Source organism: Triturus cristatus, chromosome 5_1 (assembly GCF_964204655.1).
Source record: "Triturus cristatus chromosome 5_1, aTriCri1.1, whole genome shotgun sequence".
NCBI classification, from domain to species: domain Eukaryota; kingdom Metazoa; phylum Chordata; class Amphibia; order Caudata; family Salamandridae; genus Triturus; species Triturus cristatus.
The window spans coordinates 646,764,797-646,781,609 of NC_140587.1; the positions used below are offsets into that span (position 1 = coordinate 646,764,797).

The 16,813-nt window shown below is 44.0% G+C and overlaps 1 protein-coding gene across 2 annotated transcripts in view; it reads left to right on the forward strand.

The window, feature by feature from the left end:
- The window catches only part of LOC146831328 (kinesin-like protein KIF20A), a 445,700-nt gene that overhangs the window by 217,843 nt on the left and 211,044 nt on the right, over window positions 1-16,813 (forward strand). For both annotated transcript variants that reach the window (XM_085605605.1, XM_085605604.1), the window contains 2 exons: window positions 5,528-5,693; window positions 8,178-8,348. In XM_085605605.1, coding sequence (XP_085461731.1) covers window positions 5,528-5,693; window positions 8,178-8,348 — 337 coding nt within the window. The remainder of the gene's footprint in view (window positions 1-5,527; window positions 5,694-8,177; window positions 8,349-16,813) is intronic.

Here is a 16,813-nt window from a genome sequence, read left to right on the forward strand (position 1 = left end):
CGTGCCTCTCGGTCGATGATAAAGAATTGCTGGATGCGGCGTTGACGAACGATGAGATAGCATCGGCGATTCGCTCGGTCCGTTCAGGAAAGGCTCTCGGCCCTAACGGCCTTCCGATCGAGCTTTACAAGCTTCGTTTAGATAGGCTGGCACCTTATCTCCGTGAGATGTTTATTGCATCCCGAGAGGCCGGCTCCCTTCCGCGTGATCAACGTCTAGCGACTATTGTGGTGATCCATAAAGAGGGCAAGCCGCGTGATTGCTGTGCGTCTTATAGGCCCATCTCACTCCTAAACGCTGAACCTAAGATTCTCGCTAAAGTGCTCGCTAATCGTTTGATTAAAGTCATTGGTGACCTGGTACATCCGGAGCAGTCTGGTTTTATTCCGCACCGCAACACCGCGCTGAATCTGCGGCGCCTCCACGGAGTCCTCGCGAGAGTTGATTCTATTCAGGAGCCCGCCATTTTGGCGTCCTTAGACGCCACGATGGCGTTCGACACGTTGGAGTGGTCGTATTTCTGGGCGGCGCTGGCTAAGTTTGGTTTTGGACCTGGATTCATTGGATGGGTGAAGTTGTTATACGTGGAACCGCTGGCGCAGGTGGTGGTGAATGGTAGAGTTTCTACCCCCTTTTTGCTTGGGAGCGGCACGCGGCAGGGTTGCCCCCTGTCCCCGCTTCTTTTTGCTCTCGCGTTGGAGCCCCTGGCGGCGTGGCTCCGGTGGGAGCCCTCCATGACGGGTATTCGGTGGACACTGACGTTTGAGGATCGCGTGTCACTCTACGCAGATGATATTTTGCTCTATCTCACCTCCCCGCGGAAATCGTTGATAGTGTTATTTGATGTATTGAACTCCTTCGGTCGCAATTCAGGGCTTGTCATTAATTGGGTGAAATCCTGTGTTTATGTGCTGGTTGGCGACCCCCCTTTTCTCCCTCGTGGCTGTCCGATTCAGATTTCACATTCTGGATTTAAATACCTAGGGATCCGGCGGTCCGTTATGCTCTGAATCTGCTGCCCCTGCTCCAGCGGCTGAGGGCCGATGTTGCTCGTTGGCGGAAGCTCCCGCTATCGCCGCTTGGCCGGGCAGCCTTATTCAAAATGATGTCTCTTCCACGCTTTTTGTATGCATTGCAGAATACGCTGGACGTGGTGCCCGCCCGATATTTTAGTGAGGTAGAGAGCCTACAGAGGCAACTAGTTTGGGATGGGAGACCGCGAATTGCTCTCGCTAAATTGACCCTTCCGTGGTATGACGGTGGCATAGCTCTTCCTGATATTAGAAGGTATTACTGGGCGTCCCAGTTGGTGGCGGTGAACCATGGGACATATGGCCCGGCGGTGAACCCCGCGTACGAGATGGATAAGCTACTGTTGCCGGGCAGAGATTTCAATAGGGCGCTTTATTCTACGAAGGGAGGCACTAAATTGACCGGTCCTACGAAAAATGCAGTACGTGCCTGGCATTGCGCCACCGCTGCTACGGGATGGACGGGCCGTCTTTCTCGTGCGACTCCACTGTATGCGTCTGATGCGTTGGGTGGTTTATGGCGTACTAAGGGCTTTGAGAAGTGGGATTTGATTGGAATTAGTCGTGTGGGGGATCTCTGGACGAAGGGCGCTTTTAAAACGTTTGAAGCTCTTCAGACGGAATATAAGCTGAGCGATAGGGAGTTCTTTTGCTATGCGCAGATGTGCCATGCGCTACTTTCCGCTTTCCCGAATCCTGCAGATATCCCTGAAGCCTCCCCGTTGGAAGATAGTTTACTTGATGGTTACCTGCCGGATAGTACTATTTCCCTGATCTACAAAAAACTGATCAATACTCGAGCGGACCTCCTCACACATTTGCGAGAGGTCTGGGTCGCCGATGGCCTAGAATTGGATGATGAGGACTGGGTCGCTGCCATATCCTCACCAAGGGAGGTTGCCATACCGGCTCACCTTCGATTTGTGCAGTTAAAGATATTACATAGGGTCTATGTCACCGGTCCCCGCTTGCTTCACATGGGTTACACAAGTGATGGTTTATGTCGGCGTGGTTGTGGCCTGCTTGGTACTTTTCTTCATATCCTGTGGGAGTGTCCGAAGGTGCTACGTTTCTGGACTGGTGTGCATGCAGTGATGGAGGAGGTTACGGGTGTGGCTCTGCTCCCTGAGGCTCTGCGATGTGTGTTGAATGTGTGGGAACCGACTGACTGCGATGTGGCACAAGAACGCTGGGTGACTTTGGGCAACATGATCACCAAAAGAGACATTGCACAGCTCTGGGTTCCGGTAGGCCTCCCACAGTTACGAAGTGGAAAGAGAATATGGATTGGTGCATGTTCCGAGAGAAGACGGTTTACGTGGCCAGAGGCAAACCTAAGAAATGGAGTAAGATGTGGGGTCCCTGGAATTCCTACCGTGGGGTTATATGCACCCCCCCCCTTGGTGGTCACATCAGACGTAACGATGTCCCCTTGACTTTGATGTTCATGGTCTTTTTCCCCCTTCGTTTTACAGGATTGATGACCGATCTTTTCCCTGCCCCCCCCCCCCCCCCCCTGCCCTTCTTAACGTGAGTAACTGTGTACTGGGCTGCATTGTCGCTGTTGTCCCCCGCTCATGAGAGAGCAAGTCCCTGCTAATGGAGTTCTTCTGCCTGGTCTAAGTTTCCTTTTGTTGTTTTTATTTATAAAACAGTTAATAAGAAACCTTTCTGTAGCGCTGGGTTCAGTTATGGGCAGCTGCAGCCGTTACGCGTGCGGTTCGCTCCTGTTTTCATGATTGCTGTATTATTGTTTTCCTCCCTTTTTTCTACGTTAGTGGCCGGCCCAGGCGGTTGTAGGCCCATGACTGTGAATATATGATGTGTAAATAAAGGTCTTAAAAAAAAAAAAAACAATGGCATATTTCAGTGGGGTGCACGCAATCCTTCCAAAAAGCTGGGGAAATTTGATGAAATGATCACTTTTGGAAATGTAACTAAATGACAAGATACACTGGGTCGGACTGGCCTATAGAGGAATTAGGCAGTGATTGATGGACTGGTCTGACAGAAGAGTGTGTGGGCCATTTTTCTACCAGTTGTGTGCCTGCCTTTGGCCAGGTGGGCCGTTTTTTACTGTTAAATTCTCTAGTACTAACAATTTGTTGGCTATCTGCTTCACTAATGGGAGCCACTTTTATTTTGGTGCCCATTCCTATTTTGTATCCCAGTCTGACCCTGGAGATACATGTGTTAAGAGGTGAAATACCGGCCCCATATTTGCTAAGCAGTTTAACTGCCCAAATCATGGAACTTGTTGCCATGACTCACAGGATTACATAGAAGACCATATTATGAGAATATATCCACAGTTGTTTCAAGGTCTTGGAAAATTCATATCTTTTCAAATAACGCTAAACGAAGCAGTAAAACCAGTGGACAAATTCTCAGAAGTGTGCAGATTCATCTTCAATGAAAACTAGAAAAGGAAATTCAAAGCTTACTGTATACAAGACACATTAAAATGAGAGTCCGGAGATCTGATTGGCTCCTAAGCTAGCCTGATTCCCCATTGCTCAAAAAGGCTCAGCATCATCCTACTGCTGCTCCTGTTGTGCCTGTTAAAACCCATTTCAGAGATATCCAATCAATTTTTCAGTCATTAAAAGAAAATACTTGCTAATGCCAGTTTTGGATTCGGTTGTATTAAAATAATGTATTAGTCTCTGAGAATTTCAACGGAGTGTCTAACACAAATCCTAGGCGCAGTTCTAAAAAGGTACTTGGCTTTGCTCAATGTATTTACAGGATGCATGCTTTTACATCCCCGTTAGAGATTAAGAAGGAAAGCGCTTTAGGTTTATGAAATGACAATGCCACTTCCAAGATCTCAGTGTGGTGCCGAGTGTCTATACCCGGCAGCGACTCAGTTTCTGGCTAGATTAAATACCTGTCCTTTATATGGAGAAGTAACTGATCAGGTCGGGTTTCTACCTCGATATGTTAAACATACCTGCATGTCTTTAGCAACTTCTCTAAAGGATCCTCAGACAACCCACAAAATGTAACCTGAAACCTTACAGATGATTCAATGTGCTAGGAGCCATTTAAAAAAAATCAGTCTGCCCCAACAATTACCCATCTCTAGCTCCACTGATAACCAACCACCCCTGTTATGACGAAAGAATCAGACGCCCACTTTAAAAACATCTTCACTCCTCCTCGGTTGTGACCAACCTTGACACTTCTGTAGCATTTCTCATACAAGCACCTACCCATGCATTCCTTTCGCCTCCCTGGAAAATCTTCTATTAACCACAATAGCTACTCGTACTCTACATTGGCATTCCATTGTGAATATGTGTAATGTAACGTATACACCCTCTTGGCACTTGGTCCACCACTCTTCCGAAACTCACTTTCCCACCTCTTTATTGCCTCTTCGTCACAAGCAGACTATAGAGCAATTTAAAGTATACAAAAAAGTAATGGATGGATTGCTTGAATTAATCTCAGCCACTAGTGAATACTCGGGTCACGTCACAGTTCATTATTATTTTGCACACTAAACCACCTCAATTTGGATCATACCATATACAAATCAGTCTTGACCCTAATCTAATGGAAATGTCCAGCCCGGACTGCCAGGCCTGTTCCTCCCTGAACACAAGCACCCCAGGATCAGTGTTGCCCTAGTTAGGGCTCATCAGTCTGGTATAGCTCGATTCCAGTGAAAGTTTGCACGGGATCCACATCCTGGGATACTAGTCCCACGTAGGGCGACACATTAAAGTATACAAAACATTTTTTTGTGTGTCAGAGAAATCTGGCTTACCCTTGACCCACAACCCAATCTGACTGCCTGTAGAATGTGTCTGCTGTGTTTCATTAAAATGAATTGTGAAGTGTACACTCACACAGAGACGTTTTAAGGCATGGGCAAAGTGGGCTCTGGCCCAGGGCCCCAGCCTTTCAGTGGGCCCTGATAGAACTAGCTCTGTTCTGCAGAGAAACCTGCCCTGATGACTTTGGGTAATTCTTAAACAGATTGTTTTAAGTACTGTTTCCTTTTAATTTGTTATTTATGTGGGTGATGTGTGAGTCTATTACAGGCATTTTGCAGAGAAATGTGCTTATTTTTCATGCAACATCCATAAAAAAATGTTTCTTTTAGATTAAAGCAGGACCTCACATATGAGACATTGGAGAGTTTCACGGGGATTATTTGCAGTAATATTAGCGGGCTGCCATTGTATTACAATATTGAAAACACACGTCACTATCCCTGAATATTTGATGTAAGATCTTCATAATTTAGATGAGTGCGTCTGTGCACTGTTAGTGACCTGACCAAAGAGGGCATGTAAAAGCCGAAATTGGATTGTTCCAAACAGGGACCCCAAAATATGATCGGCCCCGGGCCCCCAAAATTGTTTAGATGCCCCTGCACTCACACAAGTATGAGCACCTCAGGGTTGAATTAAAAGTGTTAAAGAAAATAAATCTGTACTGACTATTGTACTTAATGAAAGTTCTTTCCGGTTTTATCTTTGCAGAATGAAGCACAACTATATTCCCTTCAGAGAGAGTAAACTGACTCGCTTATTTCAGCCCTTCTTTTGTGGCAAAGGAAAAGCTTGCATGATAGTGAACATAAACCAGTGTGCTTCCAACTATGATGAAACTTTACATGTCATGAAGTTTTCAGCCGTGGCCAAGGAAGTAAGTAGACCTTTATTCTCGATGTTCTGATTATCGATGTAACCTTTTTTGGTTTAGCATGTTCCAAGTGTTTCAATTGAAAGCCTTCATTGGTTGACAGCAATGTCGTTCTCTTTGTGGTCCTATTGTTATCGCAAGAGCATGTAGGAATGTGTTGTATCTAGTTTTTTGCAGAAGGAATTTTATTTTCTATTGTGCATTATAGTGGAACCTGTTGAAATGCAATTTACATTTTGGATCGTTTTGATTCTTGCCACTTGTAAACACTGAATGATAGTTGAAGCAAATGGCATAAAGAATTGTGACGTGAAATACAGCACTATAATTATTACACAACCTACATTTCCCACCTCCTCTGGCTGACTGTGCACAGCCCATATATAGTAATTTAAACTTCAAAAAATAGAAAAAAAATTAACCTGCGTTATGGACATAGCAGAGTGGTCTGTTTCCAAGATGGTTGCAGACAGTCCATTGCTCAAGGCTAATTCCAATGCTGGGTTCCATATTGGAAACCTTTTATAGTTCATATTCGTCATTAATCACAACAGAAAGATAGCAGCCTGCGCGTTTCATTCCCACATCGTGAAACAACTTCAGGACTTGGTCATATATATCCCAGTTGGTCCACATTCAAGTTAAACCAGGCTCTCAGGTCGCTTTCTATTTAAAGAATTCAAGTCACACTGTGTAGTAAAATTAATCCTAGCCTGGGGGTCCTCGACATGGTTTTGTTGTGCGTGTTGAGAATCACAGTTGAAATAGGTCTTCAGATGGCTGTACTGGCAGTGAGTATCCTCAAAGGTTCCAGTTGTGCAACTACTTTGGACTAACTGGGATGTGCTAAGTCATAACATAAACACTTCAAACACTTCTGATTGAAAGACGCAAAACAATACAACAATTGCTCTAAACCTTCATCCATCTCTTCGGTTTTGCTGTAGATGTAATTGTAAATTGCAGATGGTGTCCAGAAGATAGATCATTGTCCGTTCTCTATCTGAAAGTCTGCCAAACTTGGTAATATGTTAATAGTTACAACGTGATGTTATTATATGAAGAAAAAAGCATCAATAATGAAGTATCCATTTCTGGAGCGTAGGGAACCTACTGAGGGGAAAAGGAACATTCAAGTGAAAAGTATCAACTGCTCATACAGCCGTGTTGCATCTTTCAGCCTAATGAGGCTACACAGTAAAATTGGTAAGCATGGCTCATGAGCTAAAGATATAGGTTCAAGAAGACCTAAAGGCATTTGATACAATACTTTTTGTCCATGTGCGTTACACATGTGTATGTTGGACCTAACATCTTTATGTAGAGGCTACCACCAAAAGGATTGTTACATCTACTTCAAAATGGAAACAAATCACACCTCTGCCCCCACTTGGAGTCTCAACACCACACACTTACCTCTGCCTGCGTGGTGGGAAAGATTTGGTAACATTACTGCTGAAGATGGAGTGTCTTCAAAGCGATCCCAAATTAGCAGACTTATTACAGGTTTTTGCACACCTTTCCTTGCTGAAAATGCTGTGAATTCGATATCTGCACAGATTATGGTTCCCAGCCATTTGGCAAACACTCTGCATGAGTAATTATCAGAGAAGGCCACCAGATAACGTTTTATAGCTACTTTACCAGTGCAATAATGCTTACTCCACAGTGCGATTAAAAAAACATATTGACATGTATCATTAAGTATTACACACTTAAAGCAATCAATAAATTACTAGTCGTGACCAGAGACATCCGATCAGCTGCAGAAACTTAAGTGGTTTTGTTTCACTGTTAAGATTGTCGTTTGCCCAAAATTATTAATTGGAAAGCATAACAATTTTTTTTTTACCAGCCTTTCTTTTGCTATATTTTAGGAAGGAAGTGAGATTGTGATTCCTTCCCTAACCCTAAGAATGCAATTTCCCCAGCCCTTTTCCCATCAACGTTTTTTATTTTTCTGTAAGGTCAGTGACATCTTTCCCCTTGAGTTTCATGCATTTTTTGGGATAAATGTAACCCCTTTCCCTCAAATCTGGCAGGGTGTGGTGCAAGAAACGAAAAACAGCATTTCTCCCAGAGGTATGGTAGTTTTTATGATTATAAACTACGAACCTTTCTAGCATCTCAGATGTTTTTGTATGCACGTTTTTATAATTTTAATGAGCAGTGCTTCAAGTTCTTCACGAGATAAAATAGTATTCAGAATATATTCAAGGTTTAATTCTTTAAACTTCTTGATTATCAACGAGTAAGTAGCTATTGCAGCATTTCCCCTTGGCTCACTCCTTCCAATATCGAGAAAAATCTGTGTTTGCCTGGAAATTATAATAATTTTACATTGATATTAACCTTGTTAAGTTTCAGGTATTAAAATGTACATAGTTGATTCACTTGAGAAAGGACGAACTGATATAAGGTTGAACAACCACAATCATGGAAGCTTATGTTGCAGTTCAGTGTGTTTTTACAGTGTTCCTTTTTTAGGTGGTTCAGACAATCAACCCTAGAGTCTTGGAACTTCTAACACCAAAACTGGTTGGAAAGGACGGCAAGTCAATAAAGGTCGACGCCAACACATCCATTGAAGATCTTCTCTCGGATGAAGATTTTCTTGAAGATGAAGAAGAACTGGATGTTATGGCTTTGAGTCAAGAGGTATACGCAAATATTTTGTCTTTATTTAGAAACCAACAGAACGTTGATTATTCAATTATTGGTAAAGTTTGTGTTTTTGTAGGCCTCATATTGTAATTTGTTAGGATTTATGCATATTGAGCCTTTAGAAGTGGCATTGATGTATTAGTTTTATTAGAGGAAATCCTATTTAAGCACTTACCTCTTAGAGGTTCAGTGGATATTGGGCCTAAAGGGCAGATATGGGGTCTAACCGTCCCCAACTGTGGTGGCTGAGATACTTTTCCACTGGTGTCCTAGGGCCCGTCTTATGATGGCTTTGCAAGGTGGTCCAAGGGCAACCCTTTCTGTACTTAACACTCGAGCTGGTGATGGGCAAACAGTCTTGCCCCGGAGGTAATGTATGGGCACGAGCTCAGAATTCCACAATCATTTAACACATAAAATAAGCTAATGTCCTGTCTAGTGCATATCTTTATGACAAAAAAAAATAATACTCTACAATTTTATAGATGTGACACATGGAGTTTCAAAATGCGGCCTTCTATCAGTGAGGTGCAACAACCCTCTTCCCTTTGCAGTAATCATCCTCTTCCTGCTCAGGCCAAAATTGCTACAATTATCACCCCCACAGTTCTGTGCATTTCGGCAAAATTAAGCTCTGATGCAGTTAGCTCAATATTATCAGTGTGTTGCTCAGTTCAGCAGTTTTTTTATTTTTTAGCATCAAAAGACAATCTCCAGCAATCATGGCACCTTGGCCCACATGCCTTCATTCACTGGTGCAAGCCAAGGCCTGCATTTTACCTGTAATTTGATCTCAAACCTTTTTGATATTAGCTGATCCAGTATACCTTCCTACCTTCCCACCTTCCCAGTGTGGACTCAGTTCTTACTGGGCTGTGGCGGCAGCCTTTCTGGATGATGTTGCGATATGAATTCAAGGATGTGGGTCTTTGAAGCCATGCCCGGCTCTGCAGATGAGGCCCTCTTGGTTGGCTGCTGGCTACACGCTCTGCAGTAGTTGCAGCCTACTGACTGTTACAGTGATATCTTTGAGCACTGGCAGCCGCTGTTCTTAATTCCTTAGTAGTGGCATCCGTGCTGTACTAAAGACCATTTACATGACTTATGCAGAACAAAAGATATTTCCCCATTTCCTCCTGAGGTTAATCCTAAGTATCTGAAGAGATAACTGATTCAACAACTGACCCTGAGATTAATTGGAATTGGGGTGTGAGAAAGAGTGGTGGTTCTGGTGTACCTGGAGCTCTCAAGGAAAGAATGATGATGCGTCTTTATCCTGTTGAGCAGTACCTTTCAAATTCTAGAGGTAGGTAACGCTGACTCTACCAGGACAGGTATTCTGTGACAAAATAGCACAGTCACTTTAGGCAACCATACATGAATGCTTTACAGTCAGCTTGAGCAGTGTTCTCTTTACCTTCCTCCAGTTAATTGTGGCTTACCTCTACAATCCCTAAGCCTACTTGTGAAGACCACAATTTAGTTTACCCTTCTTCTCTCTATAAGGTCAAACATGGGTGAAAAATGGCTGTTTAAAAAAATAAAAGGTTCATTTAGAGAGTTTTTTAGTGCAAGACTTTGAGAAAGTATATAACCCAGTATTACTGAAAGAAATGTGAGTCCACTTGTGGGTCTTTTGAACACTGACCCCCGCACTAAATCCTAAGCACTTCACTGATTAGAACGATCCTGTTACTGTTTTTGTACATTGTGTTACTTCACACAACTCATACAATTTGTAATTTTTTATTTTTCTTCTACTAAAAATTCCTCATTTAAATTCAACCTGCAAGTGTGTCCTTGAAGAAAAGACACCAAAAACGAAAGGCACACTGCTAATGCACTAACCTGAGGTCCTTGTAATGGACTGAAGTAGCTGGAGTGCTGAGCAGAAGTGAGAGAATGATGGTCATAATCAAGGCGAGGGAGGTGCTGGCATAGCGTCCCGGTTCCAGGGTTCAAGATTATTGGTAGTAGTCTCGTAGGGACAGGATTCCAAGAAAGATTGCAAGCCCCCAGCTTCTAAGGGACCGTGTCTGGGTTCCTTTTGTTGCCTGTGGCGGGCTCTCAAACCCACAGGTGGTGCTGGTTTGGATTAATTGATGAAGCCAAGCAGACGGGCACGCTTTGGACATGGTACTTCTAGTCAGTCATGCATGTGGAGGGTTCTTGCTGCCTATTAGAAGATAGTCTTCCAAAGGTAACAGAGGTCCAAAATTAATCAGCAGTCATTGTACAAATGAAAAAAAATACCAGGCACTCTGACAGGTAATGAGGGCAGCAGGAAACCGAGGTATTTAATTGCTCAACTGTGTATAATTAGTCAGCAGCCATTGTACAAACAAAAGAGCAAAATACTAGATACTCCAGCAGGAAACTGAGATCATAAATTGCTCTATTCCTATGGAAGCGGGCAGTCGCATTTCGAATGTAGTATTCATAGCCTGTCATGCACATGGAGGGTGCTGCCTACCAATAAGTATAAAGAGAACAATTGATGGACATAATGCAGAGCAATGTCATACATTCACCCCAGTACAGAGATCTGGGCCTAAATCAATCGTTTATTTGCTTTTGGCTTGGCAGTTCGGGCTGTACTGTTCCCATGAGGCACAGGGTCAAGATTGATTTGCAAATGGCCAGGTCTAAACTGGGCTGGCATGGTGAGCAAAAGAATGATGGATTTAACCTACATCTCTTGACTGGGGGTTATTATTTTGCATTCCGTCCATCAATTGTGTGTCTTTTGCTACCAAGTATAGTCTTCTCCAGGAAACAGAGGCCCTTAATTAGCAACCATTGTACCAGTAAAAACAAAATACCAGATGCTGTGGCAGGAAATGGAGGTCTCCGCAGGCAGGCAACAAGTACAGTTGGAAACAGAGCCCTTCAATTGATTGCTCACAAGTGCATGTTGTTTTAACAAAAAAACAGACTTGTTTACATTGTGCACACATTAAAGTGCATGGCATGTCTCTGAAACAGAGCTCAGCAGAGCATGCAAAATAATGTACATAGGAGAGTATGAGTACATGACACCTACTTAATTAGAAAACAGTGATGGCAATGGGGAACATATAGTACAGGCAGATAAGGGTAAGACAGTCTATACCAGGTGATCAAATCCACTGCCGGGTGGCACAAACTTGCTGCACCTTACTTAATGAACTACATAGAGACCAGGAGACCTTTTCACAGCATGGGTTTCCAGGCACACTTTCCTGGGTCATCAGCTTTGTCTGTTATCACCCTTGCTGGGAACAAATGGGCCTCTGCTCCTGTACAGTATCTTCTTCTGCAGAGCCATGCACACTTGTTTCCTTTATTGGCAGGTATCTAGGCTCTAGGCAAACCCTCCGCTCCTCCAGGAAAAAGCACAGACTTGAGGTGATTTTCCTTTACCTTTGGCTGTCAGGCAGATACCAGAAGCTTTCTCAGTACTCTGTGTAGCACTTCCTTCTTTAGGAAAGAACAACATGGCTCTGGAACAAAGTGGGGTGGTATAGATCCCACTTCTATACACGTTTTCCAGACAGGTAATGTGGTTCCATTGTCTCAAGCTTCAAAACCGGTGTAGGTTGGTTGTCTTCGAAGTGTCCTTCTTAGGCTGCTCTCCGTAGCACAGCCTTTATCTAAAGTGGTGATTTTTCAAGGTTCAAAATAGCAGGAGGACCCGCATTAATGTATTGAGCACTAGGGGTGGGCGGAATTTGCGAAATCCACTTTCGCAAATGATCGCGAAAATGTTAAAAATGATCGCAAACACGCGGAAATATCGCGAAGATGCGAAAGTTTTTTTTTTTCCGCATGTTCGCGAGATTTTCTGCATGGTTGCGGCTCGCCAACTTACCCATGTGGTTGCTCGCGGGCGCGGCCATCTTGTTTTCAGATGTCTCGCGGTGCATGATTGCGAGAAGAAAGACGTGATCGCGCGGCGCATGACGTCACTGCGGGCGCGAACTGTCGCGAGACAGCGCAAATGGCTAAAAACAATATAACATCTCATGGAGAACGCGACCGGATCAAGAAAACTTGTCGGCGAACGCAGGGATTCAGGTAAGGCAATCGCGCGCGAGAATGTATTATTTTACAGCGCGAGCAAGAACCAAATTATCGCCAAGCTGCGGAATGCGGAAATTTTGACATTTTCGCGCATTCCGCGGAACGCGAAAATGTCAAATTATCGCAATTTCCGCGAACGGAACGAAATTTTAGCCCAGGCCTATTGAGCACAATGACTTTTTTTTTTTTTTGCATTTTGTCTTTTATCCATCTCCTTGAAGCAGTAATCAGAGTCCTACAACAGGACGTCCCTGGCCTAATAACTTCCTCACCTTTAAACAATAGAAACTTTTGTCCCACCTGTAACCTCTACCATCTACCAAATGGCAATGCTCAGGAAGAATTAATCAGCGGGCCCTTGGTAACAAAGCAGTCATGAGATTTCTAAAGACAGCCATGTCTCCATCCATCTCACTTCAGTGTCCCGGTCTAACATCTTCTAGCCAAAATAATGCAGGCAATACACTTCCACAGTCTGGGAAGTTATCGTCCTCCTTCGTTTTGTTCCAAACTACAATCAGGTGCATCCAAAATGGTTTGCACTAGTTTCAGTACTCGGACACCCACAGAGTCCCACAAACAAACATATCAGGTGCTCCCAGTACATGCACCAGCTCTTGAAATGTGTACGAGATGTAAGCAAATGTTTCTCGGTTTCGTTTAGCAGCAGAGCTTGACACTAGATGGGTCATGGGCCCCACCCTCAATAACACAGATAGAAAGGTCTGGTAATGCAAAAGATTCCCAAAACAGGGTTCTCTGCCACCACCGCTTACGTGTTACACCCAGGAAAGTTACAACAGTCCACAGTTTACTATGAGGCAAGCTTAGAGGGCCACTTCCAGCCAAAGGACTGGTGTTGGACTTCACATTGTCAGGGACATGCCTAGGCCTCTGCACCAGTGCTAGATTAGTCTGATGCCAGTGTCAAAAATAAAAATCAGGATACCAGCATCACAGGCAGTCAAGTGCTTAGAGCAGGGGCCCACACTTGTTTACCATGAGTGAGTTTTATTTTGCAAATGTTAAGTCTTTATCCCTAAACGAGACTACAGGCAACACCTACTGGATTGCGAACTGCAGTAGCCACTGTGTAAAAAGTTATTTTTGGGGGGAATTTTCCAGTCATAGACCATATTATCCATATAGGCTGCTGGTCTTACATGAAACCTGCATACATTATTTTAATGGTGTTTCGTATGGAGGTGAGTTACTGCACAAATTTACATATTCTTCTAAATGTACATTTTTTTCCAACAAAAAAGTTAGATTAGTTGAGTTTGTTTATCCTAGTTCTACTGCAACAAAGTGGTTTTCACTTGTATACATAATATCTTAGATTAACAAAGTACAGTGCTCAGGTAAATCCTTGATGCTGGAACGGTGATTAAAAATAATTGTGTGCATCAATTAGGTAAAGTGTGGAGCCATGTCTCCCAAAATAAATTCACCCAATCCAGGGTATAAACACTGAAAGTCATGCTTATTTTTTTGAGCAAATGTAAGTAAACTTTTTTAAATAAAAGTATTTAAAGAATTTCAAGAACAGAAAATTGAAAATGGTTTATAAATCTCTTCATAGTGTTAATGGTTTTCCATGCAAGGCAAATAGAATGGTTTGCAAATGTATCTCAGTAGATATAGGTGTTAACCTTTCCTCACGTAGCTAGCGGATTATATAACAAGTATTTTATTAAGTGTATGAGAGTAATTGGAGAAATATCTTATTCATGTTTGATAATTATGCCCATGGCATGGATGTGGTAGCAGGGTGTTTTGTGATTATCCACACACACTAACCTCAGCGCTTGCTAAGGGTGGGAACTAGAGGCACGGGGCTTAGGAGCAAGCCAGCCTCCACTCTACTATGAAAACACAAACTTAGGCTGCCCCTAGAGTGCGTTCCTACAGTTACCTACAGAGTTATAAAGAGATGCAGTGCCAGTGGGGGCATCTCATAAAAAGTAACGGACTGACCTCACACAACGCCCGGTGTCATGCTTCATCATCGGCTGTCCTCACCCTCTAAAAACTTTGTTTGATAGAGGGCAGGCATGCACCTGAAGACAGGGATGCACTTCTAAAGCTAAGTGACGGCCGTGCGGAAGTGATAAGTGACTTAAAAACCATTACATTTGTCCATACACTATATTTATTCAGGGAATAAATGTACGGTAATTAAAAGAAGTGACCGGTGATGTGGGACATTATTCTCCCTTCACCATTTGAAGTGTGGTCGACATGTTTCTGCATTCGTGTCCCCGAAGGGTACGTAGAAATCTTCAGGACCAAAGGGCAGGTTACTACCCAAGGGCTCACCTTCTCACACCTAGTGTAAAAAGGGGGGTGAAACTTCCTCTAAATTGGAGGGGGCTGTGGGCTTAGAGCTTCCCTCGTGGTGTAGTACCAATGCAAGTGACTCTGTAGGAAACAAAAATGAAACAAAAGGAGAGACATACAGACCAGAGCGTGTGAGTATGTACACAAAAGGCACACTATACCATCCATACGGCACCACACCTATTGCGCGCATGGTGTGGTCTTTATGAGACAACCGTGTCATCTTTCAGTCAAATAAAATAAATCGTACCATACCAACTCTTACCCTAAATCCTATCCTACTTGCTCCATGGGAGAGTGGAGGTGGAAGGACCTACTTTGACTTTCTGGAAATGAGAAGTACAGGGGGTCAGATGTACTGGTCAGAGAAGCTGCCAACCCACATTGACCATTAAACATGAAGTTAAAGGTTATGATTCCAGTGGGATAGTGTCCAAAACCATCTGGTTCCCAGAGGGTGAAAACACCCTTCCATTCTCACATTCACAACCAGTCATACACCCTCTTACTGTCTGGCTTCAGTGCTTCCAGCCGTTCTTCCCGGAGGCGTCCTCTGTCTCCCCATCGATGGAAAGTGGTGAAGACTCAGGGGGTATATGTACTCTAGTTAAGTGGCCAATTGCCTGGATAACCAGCGTTAATTGAGGGTGTGAGATATACATCCTGTGTCCCTCTGGGGTGGCGCCTGGCCGCTTGGGGGTAGGCGTGTCTTTACCTGCCAGCGCGTGTCGATATTGAACATGAGGAGTCCTATCATTGGCCCTTCATCGCATCTGTACATAACGCCTGTTGATGACGCCCCTTTACGTTGCCGATGTCTATGGTGTAGGCAATGCACAAGCGCCTGGGGAGAAGTGAAAGTCCTACGCATGCACATTTTTCTCACTTGTTACTGGCTCCTACACCGCTGGCAGTGTGCCGTAGTGCAATCATCGCGCATGCGCCATACTGTGGGCGGAGGCGTGTCTCTCTCTTTCTGCACGCGTCGATTCTAAACATGAGCAGCGCGTCTGTGTGTGAAGCCTGTTCGCTAAGCCTCATTAGGTTGCCGATGTCTATGGTGTAGGCACCGTACATGCGCCCGGGGAACTGTGGAAATCCTGCGCATGCGCGCTACCCCCAATATTTACCGACTCCCACAAAGCTGGCAGTGCTCCTAAGTGCAAGTATCGCACATGCGCAATACTGTGTAGTTCTGAAAGCCTTTAGATCCATGCGTGCCTCACAATCTACACTTGTGCTTGGTTAATTAGCCATGTGTCAAGGTTGGATTTAAGAAAGATTACGCTAAGTGCGGCGCACACTGTCGTGACGGAAATAGTTGTAGTCATGAGGGGTAAAGATGACTCGGTGCCTCTGTCTAAGTGCACTGTCCGCGTGTGGTAAAAGTTTATACTACGTTATTGTAACCCGTGTGTGACCATATTTAGGCACCACTATCTCGAACAGATGAGACGGTGACTATCTCTTTGGGGTTTCAATAGTTCCTTTGTATCAGGCTCAGTACCCCTAGTCAATAGTACTGGAAAAACTGCTAGTTTGGCACGAACTGCGAATTGCTTTCAAGCTCTCTGGCAGTGTACACACTGTACTATTATGTGCCAATGTCATACCGTGTTCAACCCCATTATAGCATGGTTTATAGATGGTTTGCAAGAAAACCATGTATGACAGTTTACATATACTAGGGGATGTTGGTCACTACACTGGTGTCGGGCCCTGACTATCTTGCCAATTGTAGCCATGGTATGTCATCATTGAGGCCTCCTTCCACGTGCGTAGCCTGTACACCCAGCATTGTTCCCGGATATATAATTGTCTAGTAATGTCAGTTCTCTGGTGTTTCATGACCTCTAGTACGACCCACCTCAGATCGAAGTCGCTGTGGTTTCTCTCAGTGAAATGTTTTGTCAGTTTTGTGTTCGTCTTTTTACACCGGATTGTGCTACGGTGTTCGCCGATCCGTGTCTTCACCTTCCTTGTCGTCATTCCAACGTACTTCAGATTGCACGGGCATGTCAGTAGATAAACTACGCATTCTGTGATGCACTTGCTTA